The 24,160-nt window shown below is 36.9% G+C and overlaps 2 protein-coding genes across 5 annotated transcripts in view; one reads left to right on the top strand and one right to left on the bottom strand.

The window, feature by feature from the left end:
- CIR1 (corepressor interacting with RBPJ, CIR1) overlaps positions 1–9,196 on the bottom strand; it is a 45,161-nt gene extending 35,965 nt beyond the window's left edge. The window contains exons 1-2 of the mRNA XM_045845608.1: positions 9,036–9,196; positions 3,280–3,374 (exon numbers count right to left, since the gene is read on the bottom strand). Coding sequence (XP_045701564.1) covers positions 3,280–3,374; positions 9,036–9,107 — 167 coding nt within the window. The 5' untranslated portion in view covers positions 9,108–9,196. The remainder of the gene's footprint in view (positions 1–3,279; positions 3,375–9,035) is intronic.
- SCRN3 (secernin 3) overlaps positions 9,195–24,160 on the top strand; it is a 33,225-nt gene continuing 18,259 nt past the window's right edge. Inside the window, exons 1-5 of one of the 4 annotated variants that reach the window (XM_045845993.1) lie at positions 9,195–9,218; positions 11,635–11,800; positions 13,182–13,363; positions 13,818–14,017; positions 16,382–16,594. In XM_045845993.1, coding sequence (XP_045701949.1) covers positions 11,642–11,800; positions 13,182–13,363; positions 13,818–14,017; positions 16,382–16,594 — 754 coding nt within the window. In that variant the 5' untranslated portion in view covers positions 9,195–9,218; positions 11,635–11,641. Of the gene's footprint in view, positions 9,339–11,634; positions 11,801–13,181; positions 13,364–13,817; positions 14,018–16,381; positions 16,595–24,160 lie in introns of all 4 variants that reach the window. The other 3 variants (XM_045845905.1, XM_045845829.1, XM_045845736.1) reach the window with 3 other exon arrangements.

Below are 24,160 nucleotides of genomic sequence, written 5' to 3'. Positions count from 1 at the left end.
GTAGGAGGAAAAACTTACAGAATAACTGTCCTCCCAACCTCTAAAACCCCGAAGGGAATTAAGGTATTTTTGTCAGAAATAAAGTTCCAAAACTTTACTCCACTCATTAGATGACATCTGAAATATCTAAGTCCACAATGATAGAAATAAATGACTAAATAAATAAGTAAATAAGAAAGAAAGAAAATTTTTCTTTCCAGAGGAATTCAAATGAAAAAATGTATCAGGAACAAGAAAAGTAGAAAATCACTGTTAGTAAACCACAGTAGTAACTGATGCAGGTGAGATCCACCAATAAATGGTAACATTAATGGGCAGAAGTTCCAGGAGAAACAGCTTCAATATTTATTAATTACCAAGTTAAAAAAGTAACTTTTTTAAAAATAAAGAATAAACATACTATGATCTGCCGCAAACCTACTCTCCCACCTACACTATCTCTTTATTGGTCTAACTCAATTATTGACTGTTTCCTGAACACCCTCTCTACTTTCCCACTGTGCTGATACTTAGCAAGCTTTTACTACATGTAAATCATGGCTTCTCAACAGTGGTACTATTGACAGTTTGGACTAGATCACTCTTGGTTGAGTGGGGCTGTCCTGTGCGCTGCAAGCTGTTTTTCAGCATCTCTAGTTTCTACCTACTAGTTGCTGGTAGCACCCAATCCCAGCTGTGAAAATAAAAAATGTGTCCAAACATTGCTACATGTCCCATGGGGCAAAACTGGTCCTCAGTTGAGAACCACTAATATAAATCCTTATTATTCTTTTTTAAAAAAATATTTTATTTATTTATTTTTAGAGACGGAAGGGAGGGAGAAAGAGAGAGAGAGAGAAATATCAATGTGCGGTTGCTGGGGGTCATGGCCTGCAACCCAGGTATGTACCCTGGCTGGGAATCGAACCTGCAACACTTTGGTTCGCAGCCCGTGCTCAATCCACTGAGCTATGCCAGCCAGGGGGAATCCTTATTATTCTTTATAGTTCAGTTTAAGTGTGACCTCTTTCTTGAAGTCTTACCTTGTTATATCCCACATGGAATTACTCTGTCCTATATTAGCATGCCATAGTTTTAAAGCAGTGCCTTTTCGATACATCAGTTATGATGTTCACCATTGAAAACCACATCCATCCCTTTCTAGGTTTTTTTGAGGCTAGAGAAGAATTATGTTATCACACTTTTATAGGCCCTTACAATACCACTTATTGTCTTGCATAAAGTAGATACTCAATAAAAGTTAACCAGATTAAATAAAATAGTGAGAAAAGTACTTAATTGAACTAAAAGTTTTATTTTTTACGTTTTGCTCTCAATATACAATATATTTTAAAGAGCGTATTTAGCAGTAATAGTTTGGTACTACTTTGCTTAAGTTCTGTATTTTGATAAAAAGCAGGACAGAGTAGAATTGAGAGTATGATCCAGGTTAACTGAAGTACCACTATTCACTTGCTTGATTAACCAAGAGAAACCAGCTTCAGAGTTAGACTCGCAAATACATGTATAAAATGACAACAGCTAAAGGGTAGGTACTTTGCTGGAACAAACCAATGAAGAACTCCAGCCAGGATCCTGCCACTAACAGAACAATGACATACGGTCAAGTAAAGACACTTCACTTTACTTCTCGAAGTTGTCCTTGCATCTTTTCATTTCAGTGTATTTTAAAGAAATATCTTTGTGAGAGGTCTCAGTAGTTTGAGTATAGACTTTTGTTGTTCTTCTAAGCTTTGCCTAAGTTGGAACTTGATCATAGACTGTATGTAGAGTCACATAAATATATTTTATGTAAATTATAAGTGGCCACCTACAAACATAAGAGTAAAGATAGTTCACAGGGAATAGAATCCTATCTTTAAGCTAACATACAAGGTCTGTCCGGAAAAAGTCCAGCCATTGTTAATATAATGAGAATGGTCTGTCCAACATTGATGTAACCTGGCAGCCAAGGAGCGTGGACTGGAATGCGCATGTGTGAACAATGACAACTTCACTGTACTAGTCAGTGGGGAGGGAGAACCCATTCAGTGAGCATGTGTACTGAGTGGCCATCACATTCAAAATGATTGAGCGAGCAGAGAAATGAATCTGCACCAAATTTTGCGTTATGCTTGAATATTTCTTCACGGAAACTATCCAGATGATTCAGAAGGCTTTCAGGGACAATGCAATGAGCGCAGTACAAATAAACGTGTGGCACAAATGCTTCAAAGATGGTCAAGAATCCATTGAAAATGATCCACATTCTGGAAGGCCTGCAACATGCAGAATGCCTGAGAATGTTGAATGTGTATGGGCAACTAACAGTGTGAGAACTAGCAGCTGATCTGGGGATTCTAAAATCTACTGTGTCTGAGATTTTGACACAGGATCTTGGAATGAAATGTGTCATGGCAAAATTTGTTACATGGCTTCTACAACCAGAGCAGAAGGAACATTGTGCTGCAGTTGATAACTTCATTCAAACTGCTACCAATGAACCAGATTTCCTCAAGAAGGTCATAACGGGAGATGAATCGTGGGTCTATGGCTATGGTCGGGAAATGAAGGCCCTTTGTCCCAATGGAAGTTACTGGGTTCTCCAAGCCTGAAGAAGGTGCGGCAAAGTTGCAGCAAGATCAAGACCATATTAACCATGTTTTTTCATTAGGAAGATGTTGTCCATCTTGGGTATGCCCCTCCAGGCCAAACAATTAATAAGGAGTACTACCTCAAAGTTCTTTGTTGGCTGAAAGATGCAATAAGACAAAAACGGCTGCTGTTAAGGACAACTAGTGATTGGCAGCTTCATCACGACAAAGGTACCTGCTCATGCATCACATCCCAAGCAGAGTTTTTTTGATAAAACATCAAATCACCAAGGTGACTCCACCTCTCCCACAATCCCTCAAAGACCAGATTTGGCACCCTGCAACTTTTGGCTTTTCCCAAAACTTAAATAACCTTTGAAAGGGAAGAGATTTAAGACTGTTGATGAGATTCAGGAAAATATGACAGTGCACCTAGTGGCAATTCCAATAAAGGATTTTGCGGAGAGTTTTGAACAGTGGAAGAGATTCTGGGAGAACTGTGTAAGGTTGTCCCAAAGTGCTTGTTTTGAAGGGGACTGAGACATTACCGTCCTGTGTACTATGTTTCTTGTATCATCTTCAATAAATGTGTCTTTTTCATAGTACATGGCAGGATACTTCTTGGACAGACCTTGTATAAGTCAGTTAGGGATCAATCTCATGCAATTGATTATTCTAAAATCACTAGCATAGTGGAATTTCTTACCTGTTATCATATGATTCTTGTTCTTTAAGATATTGCTGCATTAATTCTTCTTGCTTCTTCTTATCATATGATATTTTCTGTTCTGCCATCCATACCTAAATTAATGAAGTAAAAATTTCAAATTAAATGGGAAATTTGCCTTTCTTTATAAATCATAAAACACTATTGTATATAGTTCACAACATAATGCATTTTGGTCATAATGACACCATCACAAAATATCAGTTGAAGCCTGATTTGTGCTTTTGTACAAGTCCTTCAAGCCAACCATTCAAAAGAGTTACACTTTTAAGCAAAAATATCAAACTTGAGAACCACTCTGAGCACCTGCAGTACAACAGATTTTTCCATTCAGTCCCTGTGTTACTTCAGAGAGGAGAACCACCATCTCTCTACACGTAATAAGTCTAGACTAGAAAACACACAGGGTACAACCAGTAGGGTCAAATAGTGCCAAGGGGTACAAATGGGAGTCACTGACACCTGAAGAGAGGACAAATGGAGGAAAAGGAAGAGGGAAAAAAGGAAAGGAAAAAGTTGTAGAAAAAAGGAAAGAGACAGAGAGGAAACAAAGAGATAAGAAAGAGGTATATCAGATATTTCAAAGACACCAGCACCAGAAGCTGAATGTGTCCCTAAGTGAAATTCTCAAAATCATAAATGTGGTGAAGGTAAAAAGCGCACACAACTTATGTAATGATATTTAAGCATGTTTCTTCCAGGTTTAAAAGTCTTCCTACCACCTTTAGCATGAAGGACAAAGTATTTGACAACCATTCAACAAAAACAACTCAAAATTTTTGCTCCAAACATGCTAAGTTTTAAGAAGGTAAATTGTAGGACAAACACTTATGTTGATAAAATTATAATTATTAACTGTGTCCAGATGAGCATGGGGAGAAGGGTGTGGGACAAGACTGCCACTGCTCAATTTCAGAAGGAAAAAAAAGGGTAGTTGTTAGTACTTTGGTAGTGCTGAGATAGGAAGGTTCTATGGGGACACAATTGAGATGTGAACAAGAAAGATTAATGTGGAGATAAAAGCAGATATTGAAATGAAAAGAGAACCCACCACAGACCGAATACACTAGAAATTTATTTTGGTGTAAGTCCCTGAAAGTTTCTTCCACTGACTTTATACTTACCAATGTAATGTTATAATAGAAGAAACATATATACTTGGGATAGGCAATAAAGGGCACCTGTTTGGAATTTTCACTGTAGCTTAAAATACAAACTGTCATAACAGAGAAATGCTCAGCAGAATAATACTAATAACATTCTAATGAATAACATATTACTTCTAACAGAGTAACTACCACCTATTTGCTTTAGCTTTTATAAAGTTATTTTACTTATCTCAATTGCTCAAGAACTTAAATACATACTGAGTATTTATCACAGACTGGAGTAAAAAGTAATAGAACATATTCTTGCCTTCAAAGTGCTAAGAAATCTGCTAATAGAAAATCATACTAACTTTTCTGTAACTTTAAGCTATTTGTAATAAAAATAAAAGGTGTGAATTACATAAATAACAATAAAGTTTGATATTTGGATAATAGAAATATGTACAACATAACAAAATAAAGCAAAACAGTGATTAACTTTAGGGCACATGATGGAAGGCTGGTATAATGGAATACTTTACAGCAACTTTGGGTTTTAAAAAGTTATTTATTTTTTAAAATTAAGTAACTATATTCACAGCTGCCCATGTTATCCATTTCTTATATATGAGTGTGTGTATATATATATATCCTTTCAAAGCTGCTGTAATGCACATATACATAAAGAATATATAGGGTGGGGCAAGAGTACATTTACAGTTGTGAGTACATGAAACAGTTTATTTTTGTATTGTTATTTAATTATTGTATTTTCCATATGAACAAATGTAAACCCACTTTTGCCCCACCCTGTGTAGTAAATCATACACACATTTCTTTTCTTACTCTTTTCATATATTGGTAACATATATTGCATACACACACACACACATATATCCACACAGAGAAGATGTACATAATTCTATACTGTGGAGATCATTCCAAAATCACTAAACAAAAAGCCTTCTTGTATTTAGGTGGGGGCTGCAGAGAGCTGACTATCATTCCATTGTGTGGCTATAACATCACTTATTTAACCCATCTCTTGCTCTACTAGTGGGCATTTAAGAAATTTCCAATCTTTTGCTATTAAAAACTGTGCTGCAATAAATAGCCCTGTACACAAGCAACTTCATACATGTTAAACAAGATTTTAAAGAGGATCAAAATTTTGCCAAGGAAAAAACAGGGTAAGATATTATCAGTAGAGGGAACAACTCAGTCTAAGGCCCAAAGATATAAAACCAGAATTAAGTAGTTTGATATTGCTGGAATATACAATCTGAGGTAGGAGAATGGCAGTAGGGGACGAAGGAGGAAAAATAAACTGGAGCCAGATAACTTGGACTTACTCCTGTGATATTTTAATAAGAGGGAAGAGATCAGATTTGTCCTTTAAAAAGACTACTCTATGGAAACAACCCAAATATTCATCAACTGATGAATGAACAAATAAAATGTGCTATATACACACAATCAAATATTCATCAATAAAAAGAAATGTAGTACTGATACACTGAACATCGATAAACTTTGAAAACATTATACTAAGCAAAATAAACCAGTACTTGTCAAAAGATCACATATTTTATTATTTGTATGCAATGTCCAGGACAGCAAATCCACAAAAACAGAAAACAGATTAGTGATTCCTAAGGCTGAAGAGGTGGGAGGGTTAAAGACAAATTGGGAAGAACTGCTAACAGATGTGGGTTTTGGGCTGAGTGGTGATGAAGATTGTATCTTAGTAAAGCTGCTAAATAAAATAGTTATTCTGACAGCTATGTAGAGAACAGATTTGAGAAGGGTCAACACTGGGAGGCAGAAAACCCAGTTAGAAAACATAACAGTCCAGGTGAAAGACAGTGAATCTAAGCTAAGACACAGGCAGTAGTGACAAAGAGGAGATAAAGATTCAAGATATATTTGGGAGGTGAGACCAATAGAATTTATTAGCTACCTAGATAAAGGGGTAATGGGAAAGGGATGAATCTTGCCATTCTGGCTTGGGTGACTGAGTGACTGGGTGACTGTTAATGTTAGGTAGCAACTAGGAACCAGCAGCCAGAGGGGAAACAAAGGCAGGGCCCTCACTATTACAATCTAACAAAGAACTTAATACAGGAGGCGGGAAGCAAAAGGAAAACAAGTCTCATCAATTAACTCAGCAGTGGCCAGGTATCCCAAGCATTACAAGGAAAACAGCACAGGTGAAGGGGAGAGTCCTTGAGACCGTGCTGAGAAAAGGGGCTTCTGTAACAATCTCACTAAGATTGCCAGGCATTCTGAACATCACAAGCAGGAATTACACCTGAGGAAGAGGGGGCCTATGCTGGGAAAGGGACCTCTGCAACAATTTCACTAAGACAAAAAGCCTTTACTAACCAGGAAAGAAAGCCTTTGTAGCTGTACATTATTCCCAAAGGGGGAAGGAAGCGGGAACCTAGAAGCCAGCTAAATTGTATAACCCCAGAACCCTAATAGTCAGTGTACTTAGCTAAGTACTCACTTGTAGCCTTGCCTCAAGTGTATAGAATAAACTTACTAACAAACTTACTAGCAACTTTATGGGTGCCTGCCTGCAGCTTTGTGCTTGTGTATTTCATAAATGAACTTGCTTCTCATTTCCACTATACTTATTTGTCTCTCACTTTAATTCATGTCTTGTGAGTGAGGCAAGAACAGAGAGGCTGGGGAAAGAGCCTCTTGACTCGGGTCTCTCTCATCTCACCCATAACATTACTCCCTACAGGGTCTGGCTGAAGTAACCCTCCCATGCATGTGGTTGGTAGGGTAATATATGGGTGTAATAATTTGAACATGTCACCTAAAATGTCATATGGTGTGTTTGAGTGTGATATTGTTATGTTACAGAATTACATTCTTATGATTTTGTAATAACAGGTTTTGTAATAAAAAAAGGGGCATTATTTGTGCCAGACACTGTATATTTACTACTCATCTGATACAGTAAGTAAAAAAAAAGAGGAGCAGATTTTGGATGAAAGATAAGTTCCATTTCAGAAATGTTGAGTCTGAGATGCCAGTGGAGTATCAAGATGAAACTGTCTACTATATGGTTGTTTCTGAGGTGTCTTGAGCTAGAGGGAGAGACCTGGGGCTGTAGCTTTGACAGGGTGAAGAAGGGGTAGTTAAAACTACAAAATTTGATACACTTGCTTGGGAAAACATACACAGTAAGCAAGACCTAGGCCAAGAATGAAACCTTGGGTAACACCTGTATTTCCAGAGCAGGCTAAGAGTACAAGTACATGTGTAGGGGCAACTAACATTTTATTGAGCACCCGACTGCATGGTGGGCACAGTGCTAGGTGGTATCTTGTTTCAAGACCTTTATCTAACCAGGGGTGTCCGAACTTCTGGCATATCTGGGCCACACTGGAAGAAGAAGAGTTGTCTTGGGCCACACATTAAATACACAAACACTAACAAAAACAAACAAACAAACAATCTCATAATGTTTTAAGTAAATTTATGATTTTGTGTTAGGCTGTATTCATAGCTATCCTGAGCCACATGTAGCCTGTAAGCCATGAGTTGGACACCCCTGCAAGAGGAACACCCTGAAATAATTGAGGTACGAAGACACAAAAATTTTTTTAAATCAGGAAAAGTAAAAGAACTCACAGAAAGCCTCACAAGCATGCTATTGACTCAATGTTGATCATTATCTCTTTAAAGCTATTTAAAATGCCACTTATTATTACTTAAGGAAATAAGTAACTCAGTCTAGGTTAAAAACTGTTATGGTTAGTGGGCTTCAAATATAATGTCCTGTGTTAGCTTATGAAATATGGTAAGCCTGAGGCAGCCAATATAATCAGAAGCTGATTGCTAAAACCATCACTTAAAACTGTTTATTAAACCATCTTATTTAATAATCATACCAATTTCACCAGTCAAGGCAGCTGATACTGATTATCCTTAATTTATAGACTTGGAGACGGGAATGAGGGATATTAACTACTTTGTGCAAGGTATCAGGGCTAAAAGTGACTGTGCCGTAATAACTAGAATCCAGGTCTTATTCCAATGCTCAGATTCTTCCTACTTCAGTTCTGCTTTCCACTTCTACAGTATTGAGCAGTTTTTCTTTACCGAACCTAGTAGACATATAATTGATTGCTTAAAAAGCCAAACTAAAGAGGTCATCAAAAAGGCGCTATATTACCGGGTGGAATAAGAAGAGGAAGCAAGGGGGTGATTTTATTTCCGTTTTGAGATTTACCTTATCTTAAATAAACAGGAAGTTTTAGTTTGTACAGAATAGCAGTGCTCCAAAACAGTGACCCCTGGGATTCGAAAAGGCTAACCCAGAATCTGCCGAGGGAAGTAGTGAGGAATCTCTATGACCAGTTTTCCCATCTTAGGAACTTAAAATCTCGCTGACGGAACTGACAGCAGAGACCAGGACCGCCTGTTTCCGGGCTGATGCAGAATAAACGTCGAAGACCAGCTTTGTCAACGAGTTTCTCAGTGGGGGAGAAAGTGCGAGAACACCTGGGCTTCAGGCCTGAAGAAGAGGCGACTAACTCAGGGATCCTAGGGACACCATCACTCCCATTTCCAGCACCCTTCGGGAACCCAGTCAAAGGGCCAGCACCCTCCCCAGCTCCTCTTACTCACTTTTTTGATATTGGATTTGGAGGCGGGATGAAAGTCCTTCTTGCACATGAAATTGGCGAAGGATTTCCCCATCTTGGAGAATAATACAGGGAAACCACCCACTAGATCTGAGAGCTACGTAAACAAACTCTGCCGCCTAACCGGAACTGCGCCTTCTGTGCACTGAACACTTCCGGTTGAAAGGTAACAGCTTCCGACAACTAACACTTCTACAAGCCAAAGTTCGCCTTTTTCCCTTTTCACTTTGGGTTGCTCTGAGGCCAGGTGAGGTACGCGCACAGAGGAGGGGTATGCGTAGTTGAGGTAGGAAAACGGAAAGTGCAGCGCGATCGGACCAAAGGGCGCTGGGAGGGGTTCCGGGTCACTACTGCGCGGGGTGCGTTTGAACGCCCGAATGGGGTGCGGTGTGCAGCCGGGGCATTGGCTCTTCTGCAAGTGTTTTAAGTTCGAGCCCTTTACCCTGTGAACGCTGACTCGAATTACATAAAGTGTTCTGCACCTATTTTCTCATCTGTGTTACGAAAGTAGTAATTCTCGCAATATGTAGCACGTTTGTGAAGATGTTTCTGAAAGCATCTAAAGCATATAGAATACAATGTCAGCTCTACAAGTGCGAGGGCTGTCCATTTTGTTACCAGCTGTACGGTGCCTGGTGCAGAAAGATGTTCAACAAACTTTTGTTGAATGATAAATGCACAGGAGGTGTTAGTAAACGCTCTCAAGGCTTCCCTCCGAAATGGGCTTAGATGTCCTTCTAATCAGGATGCTTGTTTCCTTTGCTTCCCCTACGACCCGTTAGAGAGGTCAGATCACCTAGTGCAGCTAATGGCCCTGAGTCTCCAAGGTTTTAAGTGGAAGTGGCTGCTGCAGGAGATCCATAAATCAGCTATTGTGTGCGCGCGTGTGTGATGCCTTTTGTAAGAAGTTTACTCGGCTGCCAAATGACAACAATAGCTTTCATTCGAGTGTCTTCTATGTTCTATGTAGTGCAAAACGCTTTACACATTGTCTTATTAAGTTCTCAAACAGCCCTGTGAGATCATTACCAATGAGGCAGGGGCCAGAGAGAGAATAAATAACCTGCTTCGCAACACAAATATAAGGCTATCCAAGAAATAAAGGTTGAAATACACACACAAAAAAGAACAGAAACAATTGTGACCTCTCTGTTTCCATCACTGAGGAAAAGAGAAAAACTCTAGGAGTTTCAGGCTGAAGTTCTTTCCTGTTTGAATCATTTTGTCTTCTTTCTAATGAAACATTTATTAGATTTAAATTTTGTTTTAAGATGTATGCATAAAACCATTTTAAGTTTTGGGCATTATACAATAAAGGGAGAAAACTATAAAACAATGTGTTCATTCTGGAAGCACAGTAAAAACTATGAGACACTTAAGTGTTCTAAAATTTAGGATTTAAGATTTTTCTGAATTACAAATGAACACATAATCTTTTTATTTAAAAAATATTTTATTCTTATTCTGTTACAGTTGACCCCATTTTTTCCCTTTGCCCTCCTCTGCCCAGGGCTACCCCCCACAGGAAATCCCTACCCAGTTGTCCATGTCCATGGGTCACTCATACATGTTCCTTGACTAGTCCCTTTCCCTTCTTTCCACCATTATTACCCTCCCCCCTCTCCTCTGGTCACAGTCAGTCTTGAGCACATAATCTTGATATTAAATTCTGCAATCAGGGTTTACAAGTTCCAGATGAGAAATTTCTCATGGAAATTTGAAATTTTATTGACATCTTCTTTGTATTTGTCTGATTTAGTGAGTCTGTTTCAAAGTGTCAGTCTGACTAGTATTATAATCTGTGTATTCTTCTCCAGCTCAAAGGAAATTCCTTCTCAAAGGAGACCCATTCCTCCTTCCTTTGAGGAAATAGTGGATACACAATACCAGGACTTTTCTGTAAATTCCAGTGATGAAAATACAAAGTTAATAAGACATAGTCTCAGGCCTCGAGGATCTCCTAGTCGGTTAAGGACTCATATATGTACATAAATATAGTAAAATATGGTCTTGACAACAGCAGAACTAGGTATAGGGATTCCCAAATATAGAAATAGTTAAAGGTGAATCAGGGAAGACTTCAGGAGAAAAAGATCTTAGAGGGTATATTTGAGGGTATAAATAGATAGAAGAAGGTACTTGCCAATGCCATTTTCCTGGTTAAAAAAATTAATTTTTAAATTGGTTTTAGAGAGAGGGAGCGAGGGAAAAGGAGAGAGAGGGAAGAGACGTGGATTTATTGATTTGTTGTTCCACTTAATTATGCATTCATTCGTTGATTCTTGTATGTGCCCTGACGGGGAATCCAATGGACAACTTTGGCCTTTTAAGACAATGCTTTAACCAGCTGAGCTACCTGGCTAGCCTCAATGCTATTGTCTTTTGATTCTTGTACTATAAGATTCATTCCTAAGTCATTTTCTTACTGACTTTTATACTATAGTATATGAAGTCTAAAACATCAACTAATAGCTTTTATTAGTATGGTAATAATATCCCTCAGTCATTAAGTTAACTTTTTGTTTTGTATACACTTAAAAATGCTTTTCTTTTTTATTTTTAATCTTTTATATGATTTTCAGTTAAAAAATGGAACCTCGTTCCTGTGACACTTTCGTGGCATTACCTCCAGCAACAGTTGAAAACAGGATTATTTTTGGAAAAAATTCAGATAGACTCTGTGATGAAGTACAAGAGGTAGTTTATTTTCCTGCAGCAGTTCATGATAACCTGGGAGGACATCTTAAGGTAGGTGAAATACATATTTGTTAGTAATATGCTTCTTGAAAAATATAAAGTTTTTTTCTATCATTAGCTAGCTATTTTGCAGATATTATAAAAGTTACAAATTCAAGAATATAAATTTGAAAAATAATTTAAATCAGAAGTAGACTCTAGTCTTTTATGATTTGGAGGAAGGTAAAATAACAATAATAGTTAATTCTTGGATCAAATATTTGAATACTTATATATGTGAGTGTGTTAAATAGAGCAGTCAAGCTTAGAGTTTAGTAGAAGAATTGATGTGAATGCATCTAACCCCATTATAAAGTGTGATGGTCTAATTTCAAAATTTAAGAGCAGCAAGCTGTGACAGCAGTGCAGAAGAAACAATTAATTCAGACTAAGGGTGAAGGAAGGCTTCAGGAGTTTGGGGTTTCAGCTGGGGTTTGGTGGACAAAAAGGATTCTGATTGGTGTAGAATAGGAAAAGTCATTCCAAGTTTCTAGAATCACAGTTTTATTATCTGGGAATAAAATTTTTATTGAGCCCAATGAAAACACTATCAACATGAATTTTTATGTAGCCATTTGGTAGAATTAAAGGATTCTTTAAATTTTTTAATTAAAATTCCACTTAACATGGAAATTAAAGTTCTATATTGTACTTTAATTGCTAACATATTTTTTAGATTTCATTGATATTCTAATATATTAAATACTAGCTGTTTTCTGGGTACTAGGCCAGTTTTTCTTTGGTTGTGACTATTTATTCATCTTAGGTCCCTTTCCACTTTTGTCTCTTTATATTTAAATCTAGCCTATCCTGTAAACCAGTGGTTCTCATTCTTTTCACTGCTGTGGACATACCATGCCAGATGGATGGGCTTCTGTGACAATACCATGTGTTTAAGGGCTACCATGTGGAACTGAAATCACTAACCAAGAAATACTGGACATTGAGATTGAGAACTGCTTCCTTAAGCTTCAACTCACATATATCTCCCTTTACAAAATGTTTCCAAATTTCACAATTAGAAACCATCTCTCTCCTGAGTTTCTGTTAGCTCATCTGCCTTTTCTTTGTGGCCCTTATACTTTATGTTTTGTTGTATGTCAGTTAATGTACAAATCTTAGTTTCTTAAAAGCAAGATCAGTATCTGATTTCATCCCTTAGCAGAGTGCTTTATAATAGGAGATGCTCAGCAAATATATGACTTGAATAAATGCATCAGGGTCAATCTGAGTATGTTTTGTGAGTAATGACTTTATTATTGAAAATTTCAATTTAGTTATATTCATTCTTCTCTTTCACAATGGTTATGCTTTCTGATTGACTTTTAAGATTCCAGACTTCGACAACTTTCAGTTTTCGACTTTATGGTTATTGCTGTGACTTTCTTTACAGTGTACTTACATAGAAATTGATCAAGTTCCTGAAACATATGCTGTTGTTCTCAGTCGCCCAGCTTGGTTATGGGGAGCAGAAATGGGAGCCAATGAGCATGGAGTTTGCATTGGGAATGAAGCTGTCTGGGGAAGAGAAGAAGTTTCTAATGAAGAGGCGCTACTGGGCATGGACCTTGTCAGGTTATTTTTCTGTTCCTTTTTTTGCACTTATAGAACTTGTCGAAATTTTAAATTTTGGTATAACTCTTACATATTTCATTTTTCCATTTTTTTTCTTTTTTCTTGGTCTTTGATACTTTATAGTTTGTGTGAAAAATGCTTTAAAGTACTGGCATGCAATGTAAAGACTTTCAAATATCATTGATTGGGAGAGGCTATCTGAGGGTCAGAGATGAAGTAACTTGCCAATAAATTACCAGGTTGGAACTTGAACATTGTGAACATCCATAATCTTTGTTTTCAGTTGCCAACTGACTTCAGGAGGAGCAGTTTTGAAGTTGGATGTTAGTTTATTTGTTAACTTGAAGGGATATTTATTTTGAATATAAACACAAAATCTCATGTGCATGAAATTATTTAAGCAAAATAATGGGAATTTATTTTTAATCTGAGAACTTTAATATTTTTATTTTAGACTTGGCCTCGAAAGAGCTGATACAGCCGAAAAAGCCCTTGATGTCATTGTTGATTTATTAGAAAAATACGGCCAGGGTGGAAATTGTTCGGAGGGTGGTATGGCATTTAGCTATCACAACAGTTTCCTGATAGCTGACAGGGGTGAGGCCTGGATTCTGGAGACTGCAGGGAAGTACTGGGCAGCAGAAAAAGTACAAGGTATGGATGACTTTTCATCATTTGTTTTACAATTAATAAATACCCCATTAATTGCATAAATTGCATTTAATTGTCTTTCAAGATTTGTAATTCAGTGTAATGAAGGTTGAACTACAGGGGAAATGAAAAAATGTTAAAGAACATACAATAAGAGCACTATAAGAGCTTTCTTGAAAAGGAGGCATTATCTCTTTTTCATATCTTTAATATAAATTTTAAAAACCTGTACATATTTTCTTTTTTTTAAAGATTTTATTTATTTATTTTTAGAGAGGGAAGGGGGGGAGAGAGAGAGAGAGAGAGGGAGAGAGGGAGAGAGGGAGAGAGAGAGGGAGAGAGAGAGGGAAACATCAATGTGCAGTTGCTGGGGGTCATGGCCTGCAACCTAGGCATGTGCCCTGACTGGGAATTGAACCTGCGATGCCTAGTTTGCAGCCTGTGCTCAATCCACTGAGCTACGCCAGCCAGGGCAAAAAAAACCTGTATATATTTTCTATACAGTAGCTGTTGCTGTTTTATAGTGCTTTCCCAGTTTTTAATAATTCCTTACCATTTCTTTCTCTTTTTAACTTTGGGCTGAAGTGCAAAATTTCATCATGTCTGGGGATGGCAGTAAGAAAGGGGAATGGTGTTGGGTGGAGATGGATGTTTGAGGGGTTAGTGGTTAGAAACCTTATGTGGATACAATAGTGAGGCATGCAAAAATTGGTAATGGGTATCAGAGTAAAATAACACAATTTGATTGTTTTAGGATGCTTTGCTTTGTTTTCCATGGTTTCTTTGTGATCACATAGTCCTCTTATTTTTCAAGTGAGAAAATCCGTATATGTGAAGTGAATTACTCAAGGCAGTGAGTGAAAGACTAGAATTTAAATCTTTCCGCCTGGACTCTCAGTTCAGTATCCTTTCACTAAGAGTACAGTCTTGCGCTCAGGTGTGATCACATAGTTATTGTGAACGTGCCTTCTGGGTCTCATGGTTTTACAAGGGAGATAAGATACACATATGAAAATATTACGTGATGTGTGAATGATACAGACACATAAATGCTGTAAACATTTGGAGAAGTAAAAGTCATCGTGAGCCAGAGGAGTTCAGAAAGACTTCATAAAGGTAGCCTTGAGCTTTGGAGGATTTGGATGTTATTTTTCACAAATGTTGCCAGTTTTGGTGGACATTTTATATTTTTTCATCTATGTTTACTAATATAACAGTAAAAAAATACATTTAATTGAATTTATACTATTTTTCTTATTATGATAATTGCCCTGCTTGTATCATTAGCACTTTTTATTTTATGAAATGTGCCACATGCAAGAGAAATGAATAAATGTATTCTTTTGAAAAAGATAGGCCCAACCCTGACTGGAGTTGGCTGGGTGTCGTTCTGCAAAGTGAGGGGTCAACATCGTTAACCACTAGGGAAAGGCAAACTGAAATCACAATGAGGTATCACTATACTTCTCTCAGAATGGTTAAGATAAAAAATGACAGCACCAAATGCTTGTAAGAATGTGGACACTGGATCACTGATACAGGAGTTGTAACAATATACATCTACTCTGGATAACAGTTGGGCAGTTTTTCAAAAAACTAAACATGGCAACTACCATAAAACCTAGCAATTGCAATATCGTGCATTTTCCCAGAGAAATAAAAGCTCACATTATTACAAGAATCTGTACACGATATTTATAGCAGCTTTTTCCATGACAGCCCAAAACTGGAAGCAACTCAAATGTCCTGTAACCTGTGAATGGCTAAACAAACTATTGAACATACATACTATAGAATACTACTCAGCAATAAAAAAGAATGAACTGCTGACACATGTAATAACCTGAACGAATCTTTAGAGAATTATACTGAATGAAAAAAGCCAAAAGGTTATATCCTGCATGATTCTTTTTATATAACATTCTTAAGTGACAGCGGTAGAAATGGATAACAGGTTAGTGGTTGCCTGGGTTTCATAAGGGGTTTGGGGTGGAAACCAAGTGAGTGTAGCTATAAAATGGCAACCTGAGTGATCCTTGTGGTGATAAAAATATTGTGCATCTTAACTATATCAACACCAGTATTTTGTTTGTGATATTATGCAAAGCATTACCATTGGAGGGAGCTGGGTAAAGTGTATGCAAGATCTCTCTATTCTTAAAACTGCATGTGGGTCTATATCAAAATAAAGAAGTTTAATTTAAAAAGCAATTCATTTACCTTTTTGAATATGTAATAGATGCATATGATATACAATTTAGAAGTCTATGTTCACATTTAAATTGTGATTAAGAATCACAATGTACCAATAGCTACATTATGTTAAATATCATTTTTCCTCTCCCTTTACCTCTTCTTTGAAAACAGAGGGAGTTCGTAATATTTCTAATCAGCTTTCAATAACAACGAAGATTGATCGGGAACACCCACACATGAGAAACTATGCTAAACAGAAAGGTTGGTGGGATGGTACAAAGGAGTTTGATTTTGCGGCAACATACTCTTATATCGACACAGCCAAGATGATGGTTTCACCAGGCAGATACTGTGAAGGCTACAGACTTCTGAATAAACACAAAGGTAATCATTTAAATAATATCAAAATGAAAAATTATATTTTGTGTAGATATAATGAGGGGAACCCCATATTATATGATCTTAATATGATCTTTGATCATATTAAACACATGATCAAAGTGTTTTTGAGAAATTATTCTTAGTAAAGATATAGTTTTATTTAAACTATAAACATTGTGATATTGTAAGCTATTTTTTAAGATGACTGAAGTGCTGTATAATTATGAGAAGGTAATGACTTTTCAAGGACAAGTTCAAATTTATAATTCTCAGACCCTTTTTCAAGTTCTTACTAATGTTCTTAAATCCAAATTAGGATTGCTTTTCTTCTCAAAGTTCATTGGAACATGAAAACAGAGTTCTTGGACTACAGCCATTGCTTCTTTCATTTATCTTTGATAATATAACTATTGGTTATTTGTTTACAAAAGTTATATCGAGACCTGGTCAAAAAGACAAACTGAGCAGATTAAGAATTTCCACTTTCCACTCCAAAACTCTAGAAATGCTGAACAAAATATTTAAACATTAAAGACATGTATAGTTCGGACATAAGAGGAAATCACTAGGTAGCAAATGTGAGGAAAGAATACATAGTGGTAGCAAGATTTGAGATGTCTTCTTCCAACACAATCCTCTTTCTCTCTGTGTCAAAGTGTGTGGGGGTGGAGAGAAGGTGATTCGGGACCAGATGTAAGCTTTAGAGGCTAATTTTAACATTTATGAGAATATAGGTGTCTAGGTGAAAGACCCATTTGGGGAGCAGGAACTGTACTCCTTTCCAAGATTACAGTGTGAAAAATGCTACTCTGCTCCCTGCGCAGGGTTCCAGGTTGGAATTGGGTTGTCTGCTGTCTCAGGCTTTGGGTCCAGAAGTCACCTGTGAGCAACTGACCTCCGAGCTACACATATTTTGTAGGCACAGCTAAGGCCCTCTGTGCTCTTCTGAGAAACAAACATTGGTTTGGAACCAGTAAACCACACAGCATACCTGTATCTCTACAACCACTATGACAATATTTGATACAATAAATAGGTAGATTTTTTACTCAAAACTTTCTGTCCAAATAGTAAGCATGCTATATATAATGAATCTGTATGTAACTACCATTGAAAACATTTAAGTTTCATGGACATTCAGATGAGAGCTTGTAGTTTCTACATTTACTATGGATAATTTCTACTGTTGTGTCCTAAAGTTAAATGGTATTTTTTCTATATTATCTAACCTGCCGTTAATCTCACCTAGTGACATTTTTATTTCAGTTATTGTAGTTTTCATTTCTACATGTTTCTTTGGTTCTTTTTATATATCTCCCATTATTTTATTTATTATTTTCATGTTTTTCTTTAAGTCCTTGAACATATTCAGCATATTTAAAATAGCTGTTTTAGCATCTTGGTCTGCAGACTCCATTATCTCTGTAATTTCTGGGTCTGTTTCTGTTGTTTTAATTTTCTTCTGTTTTGGGTCACATTTTCCTGCTTGCTCATGTATCTAATTTCTTTCTTTCTTTCTTTCTTTCTTTCTTTCTTTCTTTCTTTCTTTCTTTCTTTCTTGTTGTTCAGTTACAGTTGTTCCGTCTTTCCTCGCTTGCTCACCCCAACCCAGTCTGTCTCCTCATGTATCTAATTTTTGAGCAGATGGTTGGCATTATAGATTTTATTTGTTGAATGCTGGATTTTGTTTTGTCCCTTTAAACAGTGTTGGACTTTGTTTTATCATTAAGTTACTTATAAAACAGTTTCATCTCTCTTAGGCTTGTTTTTAAGCTATACAGGGTCGCTCTAGAGTCACCTTTACTTTAGGACTGGTTTATTCCCACTACTTAGGAATGTCATCCTTCTGGAATTTCCATCGAATGCCCTGTGTATTAAACAAGATGTCTGTACTCCACTCCAGCTGATGGGAACTCAGTAGATTCCCAGCCCTGTGTTCGATTTATGAACTTTTTTATTCATAGTTCCTGGTAATTGCTCTTTCCTTAAAACTTGTTTTTTGACTTTGTGAAGTTTTACTGTGTATGTATATATATGCAAATTGGTATTCAGGCAGAGAGGCTTATTATACAGATTTTTAGAACTTTTTGGAGGGTAGCTCCTTCTTCTCTAGTGCTCTGCTCTGCAAATTCTAGCCAATAGTGTCTCCCTGAACTTCAATCTTTGTTTCCTCAGCTTAGAGTGATCTTTGGCTAGTCTGCTTTCCTCCTCCCTACACTGTGCTCTGGAAATTGCCTCCAACAAAACCAAACTGGATTCAGTATGATGGTAGAGCTTGCTTGCTTTGTTTGGTTCCTGTCTTTCAGGAATCACAGTCTTACTCCACCTGTTGTCCAGTGTCCAAAACCAGTTTTCTATATTTTGCCCAGTTTTCTGGTTTTATTTTTCTAGAGTAGGAGGGTAATTCTGGACCCTGTTGTTCCTTCATGGTTGGAAGCAGAAGTCCTATTTACATTATAGTAAGTGTTTCTTTGCAGTGTAGAAGAGAAATACAGTTCTTATCCAATAATAGACATTGTTATTATGAACTGCACATGAGCACAATTACTATAAAGTCCATTAGAGTTAAATAAACAGGTAGTAAGTGTTCTACATTCTTTCTATTATACAGAAATTTTTATATTGTTATATAGCTTTTAAAAGTGTTTCAGTAATATTGGGAAATTGAGCTTTTAAATATGGCTAGTAATACATTATTATTTTTCCTATATAGAACAACAGACTCTAGACTCTTGCTATTTTGTGTCTTTTCAAATATTCTAGATTTAGGTAAGGAGGATGTATGTTTTATAGTAACCACCTATATGGGGGCCTCTATTACCTATGGCCTACCAGGATTCTACCAGAGGAAAATTCCCTTTGAAGGTGTTTACAAAGAAAAATAAACACATGAGCAAAGTCAGTACTAAGAGAAAACAATTCATAGATCCAACAAATGTAGGACATTCATAAACAAGGACAATTAGAGCTAACAAGAAGTTTAAAACAGTATAGTAAAATTTTCAAAGCTATCTGATAATATTAAGGAATTATTATTAAAAAATTCAGGTGTGATCATTGTATTTGGTTATGTTTTTAAAGTTTCTTTTTATAGATACATGCTGAACTATTATAGATGATATGATATGACTGGGATTTCCTTCAAAATACCTTGGTGGGAGTGGTACTTGACAACTGTTGATGCAGTGATGAGTAGATGAGGATTCATTGTATAATTTTTCTCGATTTTTACCTATTTGAAACTTTCTGTAATAAAAAGTTAAAAATAAAATAAAAATGGTCAAAGATATAAAGAAAGGAATAAAATCTATAAAGCAAAGGTAGATTATGAAGAAAACCATAGGAACTTAAAAATTCTAAAATATATAGAAATTCTGAAAATAAAAATGTAATCATTGAAACAAAAGTAACAACTGTTAAAAGTTAAGTATTTAGAAGACGCAGGTGACCAAAAAGGAAAAAAATTCACTTATAATGAGCACTCAGACTCACTTAAATTAAAATTTTTTAATTGCAAAAGTAAAATATGTCATTGTTAGCAGTTCTTTATAGCCATATTTTTTGTAAATACATACATGGCTTATTTTAAAAAATAAAAATAGGTCAATACTGTATATACTCTATTTTATTTTATTTTTTGAGTCCTTTTTAAAAATTATATTTTATTAATTATGCTATTATAGTTGTCATGATTTTTACCCTTCTGCCCCCCTCCACCTAGCACCCTCCACTCCCCCAGATAATCCTCCCACCATTATTCATGTTTATGAGTCATGCGTATAAGTTCTTTGGCTACTCCATTTCCTGTACTGTACTTTATATCCCCATGGCGATTCTGTAACCACCTACTTTTATTTCTTAGTCCTCTTAAAACCTGATCCATTCCTCTACACCCTCCTCCCATCTCGCAACCATCAAAATGTTCTCCATATTCATGATTCTGTCTGTGTTCTTCTAGTTTGCTTAGTTCGTTTTTTAGATTAAATTGTTGATAGATATGTATGAGTTGCCATTTTATTGTTCATAGCTTTGATCTTCTTTTTCTTAAATAAATCCCTTAAATAGTTCATAGAATAATGGTTTGGTGATGATGAACTTCTTTAGTTTTTTCTTGTCTGGGAAGGTCTTACCTGCCCTTCCATTTTAAATGATATCTTTGCTGGTCAGAGTAATCTTGGCTATAGGTCCCTGCTTTTCATGACTTGGAATATTTCTTGCCAATCCCTTCTGGCCTGCAAAGTTTATTTTGAGAAATCAGCTGATAGTCTTATGGGAACTCCCCTGTAGGTAACTAACTTCTTTCTGTTGCTGCTTTTAAGATTCTCTCTTTATCTTTAACCTTTGGCATTTTAATTATGATGTGTCTTGGAGTGGGCCTCTTTGTATCCACCTTGTTTGGGACTCTCTTTGCTTCCTGGGCTTTCATGTATATTTCTATCCCCAAATTAGGGAAGTTTTATTTCACTATTTTTTTAATAGATTTCCAATTTCTAGCTCTTTCTCTCCTCCTTTTGGCACATTTATAGTACTAATGTTGGACTTCTTGAAGTTGTCCCAGAGGCTACTTATACTGTCCTCATTTTTTTGGATTCTTTATCCTTGTTGTCCTGATTGGTTGTTTTTTTTTTTTCTTCCTTATGTTCCATATCATTGATATAATTTTTGGCTTTATCCACTCTATTGTTGTTTCTCTGTAAATTGTTCTTTATTTCAATTAGCATGGATCTTTTTTATGCTGCTGAGGTCCTCACTAAGTTCCTTGAGCATTCTAATAACCAGTGTTTTGAGCTCTGCATCTGATAGATTGTTTATCTCCATTTTGTTTAGCTCTTTTCTTGGTGTTTTGATCTGTTCTTCTATTTGGGCCATGTTTCTTTGTCTCCTCATTTTGGCAGCCACTCTGTGTTTGTTTCTATGTATTAGATAGAGCTGCTTTGATTCTATGCCTTGGTTGTGTGGCCTAATGTAGTAGGCGTCCTGGAGAGTCCAGAGGAACAGCCTCCCCTGTCACCCAAGCAGGGTACTTGAGGTGTACCCTTCATGTGGACTAGGTACACCCTCCTCTTGTAGTTGAGCCTTGGTTTCTGTCCAGGCCAGTCAGCTGCAAGGATTGGCTGTGACCACCAGCTACCAACCTGCGCCCTCTGTGGAGGATCCACTGTGCAGGGGCAAGGTGTTGGTGCTCTAATGTGGTCTGTAGCTGCCCATTGGGTGTGTTGACCATGGGGTTTCCTGGGTAGTGCAGGCCAAGGACAGTCCCCACCTGTGTTTTGCCCAGGGCCACCCTGCCTGAGCTATAAAGCAATCTGAGATGGCTGCTACTTGTGCTGGGCTTGGAGTTTCCCAGGTAAAACCAAGCTGTGCATCTAGGTTGGCTGCTAGTGCCAGACCTGGGGCTCATTGAGTCTAGTTGTTGCTTGCCTAATTTAGGAAGTTGTGAAGCATGAGCCAAGACCAGCCATTCATATGGAAATGCAACTTGGGTAGGTCTATAAGTAGGGTGGGGTAGAGTCTCAGTGAATTTCCAAGGCGGGTCAAACTGTTGTAGCCAGGTTGATGGTGTCTCAGATATGGCACCAGCCTGCCAGCTCCATGGCTTTGCAGAGGCAGGGGTCAGAAAATGATCAATGGCCTCTGCTCACCTGGATGCCAGGCACTTAGCCTCTCCCAGTATGCCACTGGTGCCACCAAGCTGCCACCTCAATGCTGGAGCTCCAATGCTGGAGTTCTGAAGGAAAAGATCTATCAACCCAGTATTCTATATCCAGCCAAAATATTCTTCAGGAATGAAAGGGAAAGAAAAATATCCTGACATGTAGGAAAATTAGGCGGCTACTTTGTTGCCAGTAGCCCTGTGCTAAAGGAAATGCTGGAGAAGTGTTGTAGATAGAAGGGATGTGCTACCACAGGAAAACATGCAACTCCAGGAGTGAAAGAACTACAGAAATGGTAAATATTGGGGTAAATGTTACTAAATTTCTCCTCTTAAGATCTTAAAAAATATGTCTGGCAGTTATGCAAAATGTACATTTCTCTGTCTCTTTTACAATCTAACCTACTTTTTTAAAAAAAGATTTTATTTTTTAGAGAGGGGAAGAGAGGGAAGGAGAGGAAGAGAAACATCAGTGTGTGGTTGCCTTTCGCACGCCCCCTACTGGGGACCTGACCTACAACCCAGGCATGTGTCCTAATCTGGGAATCGAACCTATGACCCCTTGGTTCTCAGGCTGATGCTCAATCCACTGTGCCACACCAACCAGGGCTATCTGCATTATTTTTATATCTCTAGTAGTGAACAATGGATTCACCATCTTTTCATTGTTGACTTAACGTATCACACAAACACTTGGAAATAAATCTACAGTTGACCCTGAACAACACAAGTTTGAATTGTGCTCTTTTCCCATTTTTATATTCAGTTACTACTAACTCTTAAAAAATAATTTCTAATGTATCTTTGTCCCTTTGTTTCCAAATAATACCAGAAAAATAACTTTTACTTAAGAAGATTATTAATTTGCATGTAACTGCTAAAATGGTCAGTCCACTAATAAGAAAATATGATATATCCTCTTTCACGTGAAGTATAAAATAATTCTTTAAAACTGTCAGAAGCAAGTACTCAGATCAGTGAATGATTGTGATACTTGCTTCCCAGGAATTCATTAAACAAATTATGATGTTAGTTATTTAGTACTAGAGAAAAAAAAGTTTGTGACAGTGTTTTTAGAATGCCCTAACATCATTGTTTTTGATATATTTAGTATCTTATTTATATTTTGATTTCCAGAAGTATATATTATCATTTGAAAAATTTGCTATAAAGTTTTTTTAAAGATTTTATTTATTCTTAGAGAGGAAGGGAGGGAGAAAGAGAGGGAGAGAAACATCAGTGTGTGGTTGCCTCTCGTGCACCCCTCAACTGGGGACCTGGCCTACAATCCAGGCATGTGCCCTGACTGGGAATTGAACTGGCAACCCTTTAGTTTTCAGGCTTGCGCTCAGTGAACTGAGCTACACCAGCCAGGGCTCTATAAAGTTTCTTAATGTTACCATAGTTTATCATTTTATAAATAGGTTATTTAAACTGTATGTTCTCGTGTGAATAGATATATAGAAAATGCTAACATATGTTATTCTAAGGATTTTAGTTTTAGACTAATTACTGGAAAAGTAGAGACAGGAGTAGCAGTGGCAGCAACACCTACTTCCATTTATTAAAAGCACGTCAAGGGCTAGATACTGTGTTAAGTGATTACATTTCATCTTCAAACAACCATGTGAAGTAGGTGTTATCTTCACTTTACAAATTAGGAAATTGTGCTCTTCATTTACCTCCTCTATGAAATTGAAAAAAAAAGGTGGACTCTCTTGTCTTTGTATTTCTCTCAGCACCTAGTCTTGCACTAGTGTGTTGTGTGTACTTAATAAGTGTTTTTGATTAAAATTTAAAAGGATTGCTTTAAATTATAATTTGCTCAGTTTAACAAAGATTACTGTTGTGCACTTTTTTTTGGCAATAAACTTAAGTCCTCAGGACATAAAATTAGCAGGCCTTCTTAAAAAGTG

This window comes from Phyllostomus hastatus, unplaced genomic scaffold (assembly GCF_019186645.2).
Source record: "Phyllostomus hastatus isolate PE091 unplaced genomic scaffold, TTU_PhHast_1.1 phas_contig_1, whole genome shotgun sequence".
Lineage (NCBI taxonomy): Eukaryota > Metazoa > Chordata > Mammalia > Chiroptera > Phyllostomidae > Phyllostomus > Phyllostomus hastatus.
Note: the sequence above shows the minus strand (reverse complement) of the source record. Positions and strands in the feature narration are given on the sequence as shown.